Source organism: Apus apus, chromosome 4 (genome assembly GCF_020740795.1).
Source record: "Apus apus isolate bApuApu2 chromosome 4, bApuApu2.pri.cur, whole genome shotgun sequence".
In the NCBI taxonomy this organism is placed as follows: Eukaryota; Metazoa; Chordata; class Aves; order Apodiformes; family Apodidae; genus Apus; species Apus apus.
In genome coordinates, this window is record NC_067285.1 from 17,134,026 (window position 1) to 17,147,698 (window position 13,673).

The 13,673-nt window shown below is 37.7% G+C and overlaps 1 protein-coding gene across 4 annotated transcripts in view; it reads left to right on the forward strand.

Moving 5' to 3' along the window:
- The window catches only part of PLCE1 (phospholipase C epsilon 1), a 144,626-nt gene that overhangs the window by 119,864 nt on the left and 11,089 nt on the right, over positions 1-13,673 (forward strand). For 2 of the 4 annotated variants that reach the window (XM_051619826.1, XM_051619828.1), the window contains 9 exons: positions 35-193; positions 845-968; positions 3,866-3,907; positions 4,648-4,772; positions 5,486-5,603; positions 9,755-9,886; positions 10,939-11,229; positions 12,004-12,167; positions 13,067-13,328. In XM_051619826.1, coding sequence (XP_051475786.1) covers positions 35-193; positions 845-968; positions 3,866-3,907; positions 4,648-4,772; positions 5,486-5,603; positions 9,755-9,886; positions 10,939-11,229; positions 12,004-12,167; positions 13,067-13,328 — 1,417 coding nt within the window. The remainder of the gene's footprint in view (positions 1-34; positions 194-844; positions 969-3,865; positions 3,908-4,647; positions 4,773-5,485; positions 5,604-9,754; positions 9,887-10,938; positions 11,230-12,003; positions 12,168-13,066; positions 13,329-13,673) is intronic. The other 2 variants (XM_051619827.1, XM_051619829.1) reach the window with 1 other exon arrangement.

The following is a 13,673-nucleotide window of genomic DNA, read 5'->3' on the forward strand; positions in this document are numbered from 1 at the left end:
TTCCATAATATATCAGATGTTTTTGATATTTCAGAATGTATTTGGAGATAAGCTGGTAACAAAGTTTTTATTTGAGAGTGACTTTTCTGATGATCCCATGCTTCCTTCACCTGGCCAACTGAAAAGAAAAATCCTGCTTAAAAATAAGAAGCTGAAAGCCCATCAAACACCAGTGGATATATTGAAACAAAAGGTAATAGTAATTTTTAGTAGAATTCTGTGTTGTTTCTTTTTTTAACTTCGAGCCAGGCAAATACTCTCTTTCATACTCCCTTTTCAGAGGCACTCTGCTATTCAGGTAATGCTTTTACCTATGTTAAGAGGATTTTTGGTTTCTAAAAATTAGGCAGCTCTGGTAACTTCAGTTTAACAATGTCTGTGGTTAGTCAGCAATTCAGTGAATCCTTGAAAACTAATTGCTTTTACCCAAAATGTAAACAAAATTGAATTAGAATTAAATTCTTGTATCAGAAGAAGTAAATCACACTGGTAATACCAGTATTTGGACATTATCCATCTTTTACAAATATTTAAAACTGTTTCCAAACCAGCATAGTATAGACTGAAAAAAGGTAGACTTGCACTGAATAATGTGCAGAATGGACATTTTCCTATAATGAATTAGGTTTCATGTCTTACCAGGTGGTTTTGTACCAATGCAAGTTTTATTTATATTCAAACCTTTAAAACAGTATTTTAGTTTGTTCTTAACAATCTCATTTCTTTCTCATTATATATATTCGGTGCTTTCTTATAAATAAAATGAGATGCAAACAGTTATGAAAACTCTTTTGCTTTTTAAAAATACTTGCCAACAATGTAATAAGTGGTTCTGTTGCTGTAGGCTCACCAGCTGGCACACATGCAAGCACAGGCTAGCAATGGTGCTAGCAACCCCACACCTACCAATGAAGAGGACGAAGATGAGGAGGACGAATATGACTATGACTATGAATCTCTCTCTGATGGTAACAATATTTATTTATTTATTACTGTGCTGTTATTACAACTGTAGCAATAAGGAATGTAAATATTCTAGATCATGGATGACATAGGTAAGTTGTTCTTTCCTTGTGAGATCAAGTTACACTAAATGTCCTTGGTGGCACCTTGGTGAAGTAGCTTGTAATGGTGTGAAAATAATTTGACTGTGTAGGGGACTCGAGTGTGACTTCAACTCTAGCCATTAGATGTTTAAACTGTGCAGTGTATGCTAGATTGTAGTATTTATAGCTTAGATTTTATTTATGTTATGTAAAAATTCTTGTGTTCATAGCATATTGTCTTTTGTAAGGAGTTTAGACACCTGAAAGCTCAAGGTTCACAAGCCGCTTAGCCTGTGAATCTGCATGACTGCCATTGAATTGACCTAAGATGGAGATTCTCCATAGTCCTCAGTTACTGCCTAGTCTCAGAGACCCCAGAAGTACCTATTTTAGTTACACTTTCAGCATCAGCTGTTCAATTCATGCATAAAGGTAGAGAAGCCACTGAGCCTCTGGCTTGTTCAATAAAGATGGCTTTAGTTGCTCAGTGAAAAAATGGCAAGGCATGCCTTACTGACTTGCCTTGTAAGTTCACGTGTCTATGCTTCAGCTAGCCTTGCCTTCAGGAACTGGCAGTTTAGCATAAATCCACCTTTAGGAGCAGTTTTATAGATTGGATATAATGATAAGCATGCCAGAAGCGATAACAAATACTGCAATTAGTAACTTCCACTACTTTCTTAGCTCTCTAGTTCAGTCAGACATGTTTGATTCAACTACAGAACAGAATGTGCCACACTGGGGTGGCTGAACTGAAGTCATGCATCTTTTTTTGCTTCTCTTGCTGTGGGGCTCATAGATTCTGGTAGAGCAAACAGCTGGTGTCAGAAACATTTGACCCTCTCAAGTTTTCTCAAAGGATAATTGTCAAAACCCACACGCATGGATCAAAGAAGGTGGATGCATCTAAATTGGTTACTCGATATTTTAAATTGGTAATTTTCAGATAATATATCAAAGTAGATCACAGTGCATTTGCCCAGTGACACAGCAGTGATGGTACAAGTTATATCAAGCTCTTTGGGCAGTTAAATGCTGCACCATTGTTAAACTCCATAAATGGGTCACAAAACTGATGAAGGGGACAAAAAAGTTACAGATGTGCTTCAGTGTGGGTAAACATAAGATAATACATTTAGGGGAAAAAATTTAAACCTTGCTTATATTATTCTAAGATCAACAATGGCAAAATAAATTCAAGAGATCATGGAATTATTGAAGGTTCTCTGAAATCCTCAGCTTGGTGTGACAGCCAAAAGATGTGGATCATCAGGGACAGTACTGAAAACAAAACGTCATTTTTGCTTCTGTATAAAACCTTAATGTGCCACAACTTGATACTGTGTCCACTTCTTGCCTGAGATCTTGAGAAGGATATGGTGGAGTTAAGGGAGTTGGAGAGAAGGGTAACCAAAGATGTAAAGGGAGAGTGGTGGGGGACTTGCACGAGTCTGAAAAGGCTGGAATTCTCCAGCTCATAGAGGACTGTAGTGTGAATTTGAAGCAGGTTTACTAAATCATAAAGCAGTGAATAAGGGAAATAAGAATTGTTACTCATTAGATCTCGGAAGTGCTCAGAAAACAAGTGGAAGATCAGTCTAAAACAGATTAAACAGTGTTTCTTTGTGCAGCTGGTAGTAAAGTTCTGGAATTTGCTGCCATAGGAGGCAATTGGTGTCAACAGATTGGAAAAAAAGGTTTGGACAAATTAATGGACAGGTTTATAAAAAGTATTATAGGTAGAAATGTACCGTCCAACATCCAACACCCTGGAGGTGTTTAAAAGACACGTGAATGTTGTACTTAGGGACATGGTTTTGCACTGGACTCCACAGAGTTAGGTTAATGGTTGGACTCAGTGATCTTATAGGTCTTTTCCAACCAGATTCTGTGATCCCTAATATTCAGGAATTGTGGGTGTTGGGGTGGGACTGGAGAAGTAGACCATGTCCAGTGGCTGGATACTCTCTTTAAACAGCATGTCCTGATGCCACTATTAGGAAGAGAGTGCTGAGCTAGCTGGATGATTGAACTGACACAGTTGGGCATATTCTGCTAGGTAAACGGTCAAGTACTTGAACCTTTAAGTCTAATGGGTTTAAGCTCTAGGTACAATGTTCAGAAAAGATGTAAAGCTTGAGCATGCTCTGCAGCACAGGACTTCTTTCCACTTGGTCTCTTACTGGCATTACTTGCTTCTGTGTTTAATGATTTTTAAAAAGTTGCAAAATTAATGAACGCTGTTCAGGACCTGGCACTGCTTGTAGGATAGAAGGAATATTTGTGCTAATATGAAAACGTGTAAGTTTGGTGTCAGTGCTGCCTTCATTTGTCTTTCGCTAGAAAGTTGGCCTTACTGGCTGCTTGAGAATACTCCTGGGGTGGGACAGGAGATAGTGTAGATGTAAATTGCTGTGAAAAGCATAGGTCTTTGCTAACAGACTTGCCAGGAAAATAATGCAAGCCAACTGCAGTAAGTGATGTTTGAGCAATGTTATAGTTAAGAGAAAGTTTGAGAAATCTGAAGCTAGCAGGAAATACTCACACCTTCCAATATATGGAAGAATCTGTGGCATGGTTTACTGCTTTATTACAATGATTATTCTTTGGGGTCTTTAATTATGCTAATATTTTGGCAAAAATAATCTAAATAATGGTCTATAAACTTTCTAAACTATTTTCAATTTTATTTTCCTTACTGATACATTAGGTTTGTGTAAGGCTAATAGTTTTACAACTGACACTTAATTTTCATTTCTCTGGCTGTGAATCTTAATTTCCTTTACTCTTATTCCCTCTCTGACTCTGTTTCCCTGTAGCTGATGTCCTTAATGCTTCTCCTGCTCCTAACAGCCAGGAAGGTAAAGGCCACTTGGTTGAGCATTTTAACTGCATGAAATCAGCACTGCATCTCCAGCCTGTTCATATGATAGTGTGAATATATGGTTTCTACTTCATATTAAAATTGCAATAAAATGTTTATATATGGCAATATTAACTGGTCAGGAACTGATAGAAGGCTGCATGTATGACACTGGTTATGTATTAAAATAATATGGTCAAAGCATCAGGAATGAAATAAAACCATTCCTTTTGTGACACAGTATTTTGGTCCAGAACGATCAAATTAGTATTATTCTCTGATAAATATGCAGCTTTGAAGAAAAATTTCTGTACATATAAAAAATGTTTGTTCATAGGGACTATAAGGAGAGGAGAGCCAAAACGTCCTGTACAAAGACGTTACATGTTTAATGTGATTAACTGTGGTTTGTACTTGAGCAATTCTTTGTTGTTCAGGAATATTGGTTGTTTTCAGATAGCAAGTGTAATTCTTTCCAAGATTTTGTTTTAAGCATCTTCTGAGCACAAAAGGATGGGCTTTAAAAGGAGTGCAACGTATTAACCAAAGCCAAGCATTATATTTTTAAAGCAGAAAGTTACTACTAAAAGAGAATGCTTTGACCAGTAAATGCATTATTTTGGTATCTGGTTATTCAGATAAGATTCACAGCATTGTCCACAAATATTGTTAATTAAAATTAAACTGCCAGTTGAAATGAGTTGGCTTTATGTTTATTAAAATATCATTAATTTTTAGATAACATTCTTGAAGACCGACCAGAGAATAAATTATCAAGTGATAAACTGCAGTTTGAATACAATGAAGAAACTGCCAAACGAATAAAGAAAGCTGATTGTGCTACTTTCAATAATAAAGGAAAGGTAGTTCTGCTTTTTTCCCCCCCTTTCTTCTCAGCTACACTTTGATATATAACCCGCTTCAAAAGGATTTGAGCAGTTTAGGTAGCTGAGACATCAAATGGCAAATGCACTTTAGTGAAGACAAGTAGTAGAAAATGCAACACACCAGAGAAAATAGATTAAATAGAACATACACTCAACGTGCTGTTCAAGGAAAGTCCTCAGAGGTTATTGTCCATACAGCCTGGCTGAAAATTTCAACTGTTGTTGCTCTAACTGAAAGACTTCATTGAAACTGGATCCAGAAGGTTATTTAGATATCTAATTTCCTTTAACATCAGTGGAACTTAAGATTTCATCTGAATCTTCAGCATCTTTGTGTATCTAAATAACTGTAAAAAACTGCACTGTGAGGTCAGATAGCCACATTAGCTTTTATTAAATCATCTGACAGCTAAGCCCGTGCATTGCTGTTTAGTAAATTGTAGTTTCTCCTGAATATGAATTTTTTTTGGTCTAATTGTTTGTAGAACTGACTCTGATTGAGGTCTTTGCACACTACCAGGGTATCAGTAACAGGTATTGTGCATAACTCTGCACATGGAGATGTGCAGAAGACAGCAAATCATATAGGGAGAACGAGATAAAGGATTTAAAGGACTTAAGAAAGATATGCAAGAATACTTTCACATTCAGTAGTTTTATTATTACATGTTCTTGGAATTGTCACTTAGGTTTATGATATGGAGCTGGGTGAAGAATTCTATCTTCCACAAAATAAGAAGGAAAGCAGACAGATAGCCCCAGAGCTATCAGATCTTGTTATTTACTGTCAAGCTGTAAAGTTCCCTGGTGAGTACACTGTCCTGTTTTATTGCTTTAAGCTTTTTAATTCTTGGAGACATTATGTTTATGTTTTGAATTAGTTAGTACAAGCATTTTCAAACTGAAGTAGTCGAGGAGCTTTTTTCTTGATGATTTGGTAGTCTACATAGTAATAGCTCCTGGCTGAGAAGCAGGATTCATAAATTATGTTCAGACGTATTATTTGTCATATTCAAATGTTTACAAAAGTGAAATTTGCCAGTCTTCACAACTTAGACAACTGCTTCATTGCCAAATGACAGAGGACAGAAAGCTTTATCTTAAGAGCTCCAAATTTCCATGTAAGGACCTACTGTATTATGAAGGAAAATATTCCTAAAACCTTGCAGGAAGAGCTTGTTACATTTCTTTAAGTAACCTCCGTTTAGTGTGTTTCGCCTTTGCCTACAGCTGCATCTTGTGTTCTTTCCTAAGTGGGTAGGAAGGGAGCCATTTGAGAGGTAAAACAGCCTTTTCATGGAGTGGGTGAGGACAGGTAATTGCACGCTCACATTCTTTATGGAGGGATTTAAGGCAATAGGAGGATCTTTTGTACAGTTGGAAGAATAATGTTTGGAGAGGAAAAGGAGAGGGACTAACTGAAGAGGAGATCACTGACACTTACTTGTTCATTACTGAAACATGAGGTTGAGTGTGTTTTGGCTCATACTGTGTACATAAATAATTTTAAATTGAGAATTCTTTGTTTATTGATGTGTTTAATATTATGAATGAAAAATCTGCTTTTTAATGTAATGGTTCTCTGTGGAAAAGTTAGCAATTCTGCCAAATCATGATCTTACACAAATAGAACTATAATCAGATTAGAGAAGCTAACCAAACATAAAATAGTGTCAATTAGGCAAGATAAACATGCTGAAAAAATGGAGACACATTCTTTTATAATCTTCTATAACTTTAAGAGTTGTAGGTGTCCCTTGTAAAAATAATAACTTTAAAAATTCAAACCTGATACTCTTCTAAATGGAAACTGCAGTGAGATATCTTTCAAATAAAATATTTTCTTTTAAAGAATTATATTCAAGATTAAACAGATAGTTAAAGTTGTTCCAAGCATTTTGACACACAAAAAAGTTCTCATGTTCTAAGAGAACTGAAACATATTTCACTTTTTAATGTAATTTCAGTTATAAAAGAAATACCTGCTTTTCTTACTGTATTTCTTCCACTTTCATTAAAGGGGACAGGAATAGAGCAATTAAGAAAATTAGTTCATTTCACAGATGAACACATGAAGCTGTAGAAATTAGTTTTCCAACAGTGTTTCCTTTGAGACTGATGCTGCCTTCTCTGCAAGATACAAAGACTTCCTTGGCCTCCATGCTACTGATTGAATGCCTCTGCTCAGCTGTGGTGCACTGCCTTACCCTGATATGTCCATTAATACTGAGAACAAGGCTGGTAGATCAATGTAGCTCTATTGACCAGGTTCTTAACCAACCCAGAAAATGCAAAAAATTTGGAATAGGGAGGGCAGAATTCATGTCAGTGGCAGGTCAATGGTGTAAATATTTTATTTCTGCTGACCTCATAAATTTCTATTCTGTGTTTACAGTTGCCTGTGTCTCTGAATGTGAATCACTGACTTGTGACTATAAAAAAAGGACAGGGACCATTATGTTCACTTATCCTAGCCTACTGAGTAACTCAGATTCCTTAAGAGCTCCCTGGCCAAAACAGAATTTATCATATGGAAAAAATAACATTTCTTGTTTATAAAATCTCTGGTAGCAAAGAACCCGCCACAGCTCTTGTTGCTTCAGTGGTTTTTGACCCTTACGGTCCTTGCTTAACTTCAATTTCAATCTGTTGGATACCATTATACGAGAGGGTGAAGGTCTGTTCTTTTGGGTCACCCAAGATGAGGGCAGTGAAGCATACTTCGGCACAGTACTGCTATAACCCACTGGCACGTGGCTGGTTGCCTTGGTGCTGAGAATCCTTACACAATGAGTAGAGAAAGTTGAGTACATCCAAACAGGATCTGCACAATAAAGTGCAGAGAGCAGGGTGTCACCTGAGCTAACCAGCATGAAATTCAGTCACCATTTCCATTGTATCAGACTGTCTTGCCCCTATAGTATCACTTTTCAAAAAATTAATGTGAACATAAAAAGGGGCACCCTACATAGAAAAATACTGTAAATTCTTTTTCAGGGTCTGCAAACCCACAGACTAACTGGCTTGGTCTGAAACCTATGGTGAGAAGGTGACAATTGCAGTTTGACCTGTTACTTTAGCATGGTTAGAATAAGAAGGATGGGGAAGTTTTCCATCCTCTGGAATAAATACCTAAAAGCAGTAGTAAAGCACTGTGGTTACATCTAACACAAGAGATGGGCACTGAAGTCTGTGCCATGAAGGCTATAGCATCAGTGATGTAAGGAATTAGAAAACACAGTCATTGGGATAGTACAATAGGATCTGTGTGTAATATGGTGGGATGTAAGCTGGTCCTGGTTTGACAAGAGAGTTGAACCTTACTTCAAGATCCTTGCCAACCTCTATCATTTTATGAACTTACGATTCAGTGAATAGGTGATGCTGTATTTTGGAGTCAAGATTAAATTGGAGTGATAAATGGAGCATGGCTATGGGAAAGACTGAAAGAAAACTCCCACCTGCAGCTTACCCTGTGGCCATCACACTGGGTTGAGTTAACCCTGGTGTTTCACATTGCACTTTCTGGTGATTTATGAGGTCTGTTTCCTCAGTGACTGTTTTCACAACAGAATTTTGGAACCTGGATCTTGCTTGCCAAATCCATCTGATCCATTGAAAACTGGGATTACATAGTGCTGGAAGCACACAGTGCATAAGTCCTCATTCTTCTAGTCAGTTCATACTCACTGATCTCAGCGTCTACCATATTCTGTGGTTTATGTGTATGCCTTGGCCCCTAGAGACAGTATGTCTCCAACACTAAAAACATTTCTGTATATCCTAAATTTTGCTAACCCAAGCAGTTCCATTGAAGCTATCAAAATAATTTTACTAAGTACATGTAGACATGCCATAGATGAGAAGAACCGAAAACTTACAGCTGTGAACAGACTTCAGTGGAAGAGAGTCCAATGTATCCTCTGTGTGATTTACGTTTGTAGTTAAAATATTAGTATTAAATCCAGAACTGTCTTTAGACACATGAGTTTAGTGAGTCACAGTTAGGCAAGTTATCACTGTACTTGCTTTGTTATATCAGAATACATCCTGGGTCTCTGAGAGCATCCCACACCTCATTGATATGGCTGTCAGAATAACTTTTGTGTGTTTTGACTTAATTTCACTTTGGTCTGCTGTGTGCTCTCTCCAAGTCAATAGAAAGAAACTGACCTTAAGTAGGATTAAGTATGTTTACTTCACTGAGATTTAGATCATTATTTCAATGTTTTTTTTGCTAGAATGCATATGTTTGAATAATAGCTATACTAGAGCTTTCCAGCTCTACTGGCACTTATTGGCCATTAAATGCTTAATGGATTTTGTACACCTACCATAGTTTGCATCATTGAAATACAAATTCTTAACAGAAGGAGACAGCACTGAAGACTTGAGGCTAAACTATTTAACCAACAGCATTTGGGCTTTTTCTTTTACATTGTATATTTAAAAAATATTTTTGCATGTATTTAGTTATGCAGGTATCCTATCCTAGATTAACTCAATTTTATTCACAACTGCACAGGTTTATTGATTGCATATAAAGGATTTTTTAAAATTATTTTAAACATGAATATATTGGGACTGTTTCTGCAGAATTCTTTAGTATTAATTAGGACCATTTCGTAATTTGAAACAGAGCCACTACCTTCCTCTAGCCAAAAAGTAAAATGGAGAAGAGTTATATCACAGAAAAATAACTGTGTATCTGTATTGCTTCATACAAGTTTTTATATACATTATATATAAAAACATACATAATATATCATAATGTATACGTATATAAAGGCTTGTATGTACATAAAGAAGTTAAGTTATGGAGAAAAATAAACTGTTTGTCCTGTGTGCTATATAACAGGAGTATTCATGCCTTCAAAAATAATGTAAAATATGATGGAAAATGTCATGCCCTCTTGGTCATGTTTTTTGGCTCATTTATTTTACATTTATGGGAACAGGCTTGTCAACTCTAAACCCATCTGGCTCTAGCAGAGGAAAAGAAAGAAAAAGCAGGAAGTCCATTTTTGGCAACAATCCTGGCAGGCTGAGCCCTGGGGAGTCGGCTGCTCTTGCCAAAGCATCTGGAAAAGGTAAAGTTAGCATCTTCTTTCACCAGTCACATGGACTGACTCTGTAATGTGACACATGTAGCAGACCAAGTTGTTAAAAGATCAGATACTTTACAGTGTGTAAGATGTTGAATTTTTGAATTTTTTTTTGTTAGTGCAACAGCTATTACAGTAACACTGTTACAGCTGACGTGTTGAGTGTAGAATGTTAAAATAGAATTACTTGGAGAGGAGCGTAATTCATAAATTATTCAAAACTAACATTTCAAGTGAGATATCTTAAAGTTTGTATTTTAAAAGGTATGAATGAATATTTTCTATGTACAAATGGAAGATATAACTGTTGGGCTAGAGCCAGAAAAGGATTTTTAGTGTCTTAAGTAGGACTTTGTTGCCTAAAACTCAGCCAGGTGATTCAGTTTGTGAACTTGGAAATTGTACCTCTGTCTATGAACAGATGTAAAGAAATACAAAGAATGTACAGAAAAGGTTCAGAAGCAGGGATGAGACCCAGATTACCCTGCCCTTCCTGTGAATGCCATAAACAAAAAGCTAGAGTTGTATCCTTTCTTGTACTCCTGCCTCAAGGAACGTTGCATTTCTGGTAGCCCAAGGGCACGCCTGCAGCACACAGGTTGGATTCCCTTCTAGATGCCAGTGTGCATGAAGAAGTGTAGCACTAGAGGATAAAAAGTAATCTGTTGGCTTTCTAGACTTTGTAGTCTCTTTGCAGCCACCCTAGACTGCCCGTTTGGAGACAGAGCAGATGAGATTCAATCTTGCCTCCCTTCCTTGTATAAAGGAGAAGAATGGAACTTTATTCAGGCAAATGTCAATTAAGTATTTATTTATGGAAGTGGTTGTTAGCACGTCTAAACACAGTATCATTTTAATGCTTAATCATGTTGTTTCCTCTCAAGAAGGAAAACTCTACTTATACTGACTACTGTAATTTTCCAGGATCACCTTTTTCTACCACGGGCAAAGTATGCACACATACTTCACTAGAAAACATGGAACTAAAATTTCTGGGCCTGCAGCTCTAACTTGAAGGCACTGTTTTTGTTTTCCAGGTCCTTTTGATGTGATGCGGCAGAACTGGGAAGATCCTTCCTCTCCGTACAACTCTCCAGCTTCTCTCAGTGCTATCATAAGGACACCTAAGTGCTATCACATCTCCTCCCTGAACGAGAATGCTGCCAAGCGGCTGTGCAGGCGCTACTCCCAGAAGCTGATCCAGCACACCACCTGCCAGCTCCTGAGGACCTACCCGGCTGCCACACGCATTGACTCCTCAAATCCCCACCCACTGATCTTCTGGCTCCATGGTGTACAGCTCGTGGCTCTTAACTACCAAACAGATGGTATGAGTACACACATGCACGTTTTAATACATTTTAAATGTAAAATAGTTCCTTGAACTGTGGGTTTGTATTTGGTATTTGCCTTTACTTGCTGTCATGAGAGGATGTACCTGTCTGTGCACCCCAGGGCAAGAAGGTTCATAACAAGACAATCTGGTCCTTGCAAGTAGCAATCCCAGAGTTCAGGAGCTTTATGCCAGTGCAACAGATCTCCTGATAGCACAGAAATGCCTGGACAGCAACACTTTCCATTTTTATTTGTATTTTATTGCTGAAGGTTGTTACTTTCCCCAGTTCAAGTAGCTGTTAACCCTTTCTGATAATTGAAGTATTAAAAGGGACTGAACTATTTTTTACTTAGAAATGAAACGCTGGATGCTCGTTTAATGTTTATTAAAACATTTTTGAGCCATTTTCTGTCCTATCTTGTGTTCCTTCACAGTTTTGATAGGTGATCCATCAGGTCATCTACAAAGCTACACAGTCAGTGCTTTTATCATTCAGCAGTTCAGGACAAATACCTAGAAACTTCTGAGAAGAGATGTAGGCAAAGCCCTACAGGTGCATAAAGACAACGGAAAGGGATAGAAAAGAATGAACTGTTTTGTAAAGTTTTGTATAACTAAGTATTGGATAGATTGGATACATACATTTCAGTTATCTCTGAAAACCAGTAATTAATTGATAGTACACAACTACATTTAAAAATACAATGTTACAGCCTTTCCATTGTTCTGTTGCTTTTTGTCAGTTTTGGCTGCCTTATTTTCACAGATCTTCCTCTGCAATTGAATGCAGCGATGTTCGAGGCTAATGGTGGTTGTGGATATGTTTTGAAACCTCCTGTTCTGTGGGATAAAAATTGTTCCATGTACCAGAAGTTTTGTCCGTTAGAAAGAGATCTTGATAATAAGGAGCCAGCTATATATTCTTTAACAGTAAGTACATTAAAAGGGAATTCCATACAGCCAGACAGATAGAAGTAGACATCATTTAACTGGAGTCTTTAGCCAGCATTAGTCATGTGCCTGTATTGAAAGGTTGAACTTTTAATTGCTGCTTGTTATTCTGAAGTTCAGCATAACTGAAAGAAACTGGAAGGGGAAGGAGCAAATAATAATTTTATTTTATTGGCTGGTTTGTATCTGTAGTTACTTTCACTGTTTCCTGTACAATGTTAGTTGAAGCACAGTCCTAAAAGCATTTTCCCTGGGACTCAACGACTGTGTAAAATTATGCATGTGTCTGGATATTTCACGTTTGTGAACACTTGTGAAGCTACACGTAAAGCCATTAAGAAAAGCTGTACTGAAAAAAAAACAGTTATATAATAAGATGCATCATTCATGGATTTATGGGCAAAACCAAAAGTAGTCTAAGCTGCTCCCTTACAGGAAATGTTTCCGAAAAGTGAGACTCTTTAAGAACCTAAATTACCCCAGCTGCAGTAATTGCACACCTAATTCTTGTGTTTGCCAAAACAAGCCAGAGGTCAGTGTCATTACTCCAGAGTAATGGAGAAGAAAATTTGATCCTTTTTTACTATGTTACTGGTACATTCCTTTTGGATTAACTTTTAGATGCCTTGAATGGTTATGCTCATGATGTATAAGTGTATACTTTTCAGAGGAAAGATACTGTAGCAACAGCATGGGGGATGTTGAATCAGCTTTGCTTCTGAAATTACTGCTCTGACAATTACAAGGGCGTGTTGTCATTAAATCAGCATGTTAACAAACTGTGCTTAGAAGTGAGATAAACAATATTTAGCTCAGAATCGTAACAGGAAGAGAGTTACTCCCCTAATTGATTTTCTCTTTGTACTCCTTGGCTTCAGATTGTGTCCGGACAGAACGTCTGCCCTAGCAATAGCACGGGGAGTCCATGCATTGAAGTGGATGTGCTGGGGATGCCTCTGGATAGCTGCCATTTCCGGACAAAGCCCATTCATCGCAACACTCTCAACCCCATGTGGAATGAACAGTTCCTTTTCCGGGTTCACTTCGAAGATCTGGTCTTTCTTCGGTTTGCAGTTGTTGAAAATAACAGCTCAGCTGTAACAGCTCAGAGAATCATTCCCCTAAAAGCTCTAAAAAGAGGTACACCCCAGTTTGTAGCGACACCCTATGCCAAAATGGTCCAGCGGATTCCTGCACTGAATGCTGCTGGAGGGATATTTTTAATCAGCTGGTTGCATTTTTCTGGGAGAGACAGGGAGTAAATATCAACATACTTTGCCATGGTGGTACAATTCTGATCTAATCAACTCCCTGGGAGCTGGAGGCTGCCCCAGTGATTTGTAAAAAGTCAGATCTTGTGTTGTTGCAGAGACTGGGGCATCTTGCAGCTCTGGTCCTGAGCTGTGGCAGTGAGCTTATGTTTGCTTTAAGGCTTGCTGCTCCCTTAGGGAAGCATGGAGTGGTTTAATTCCCTGCCTTGTCCTT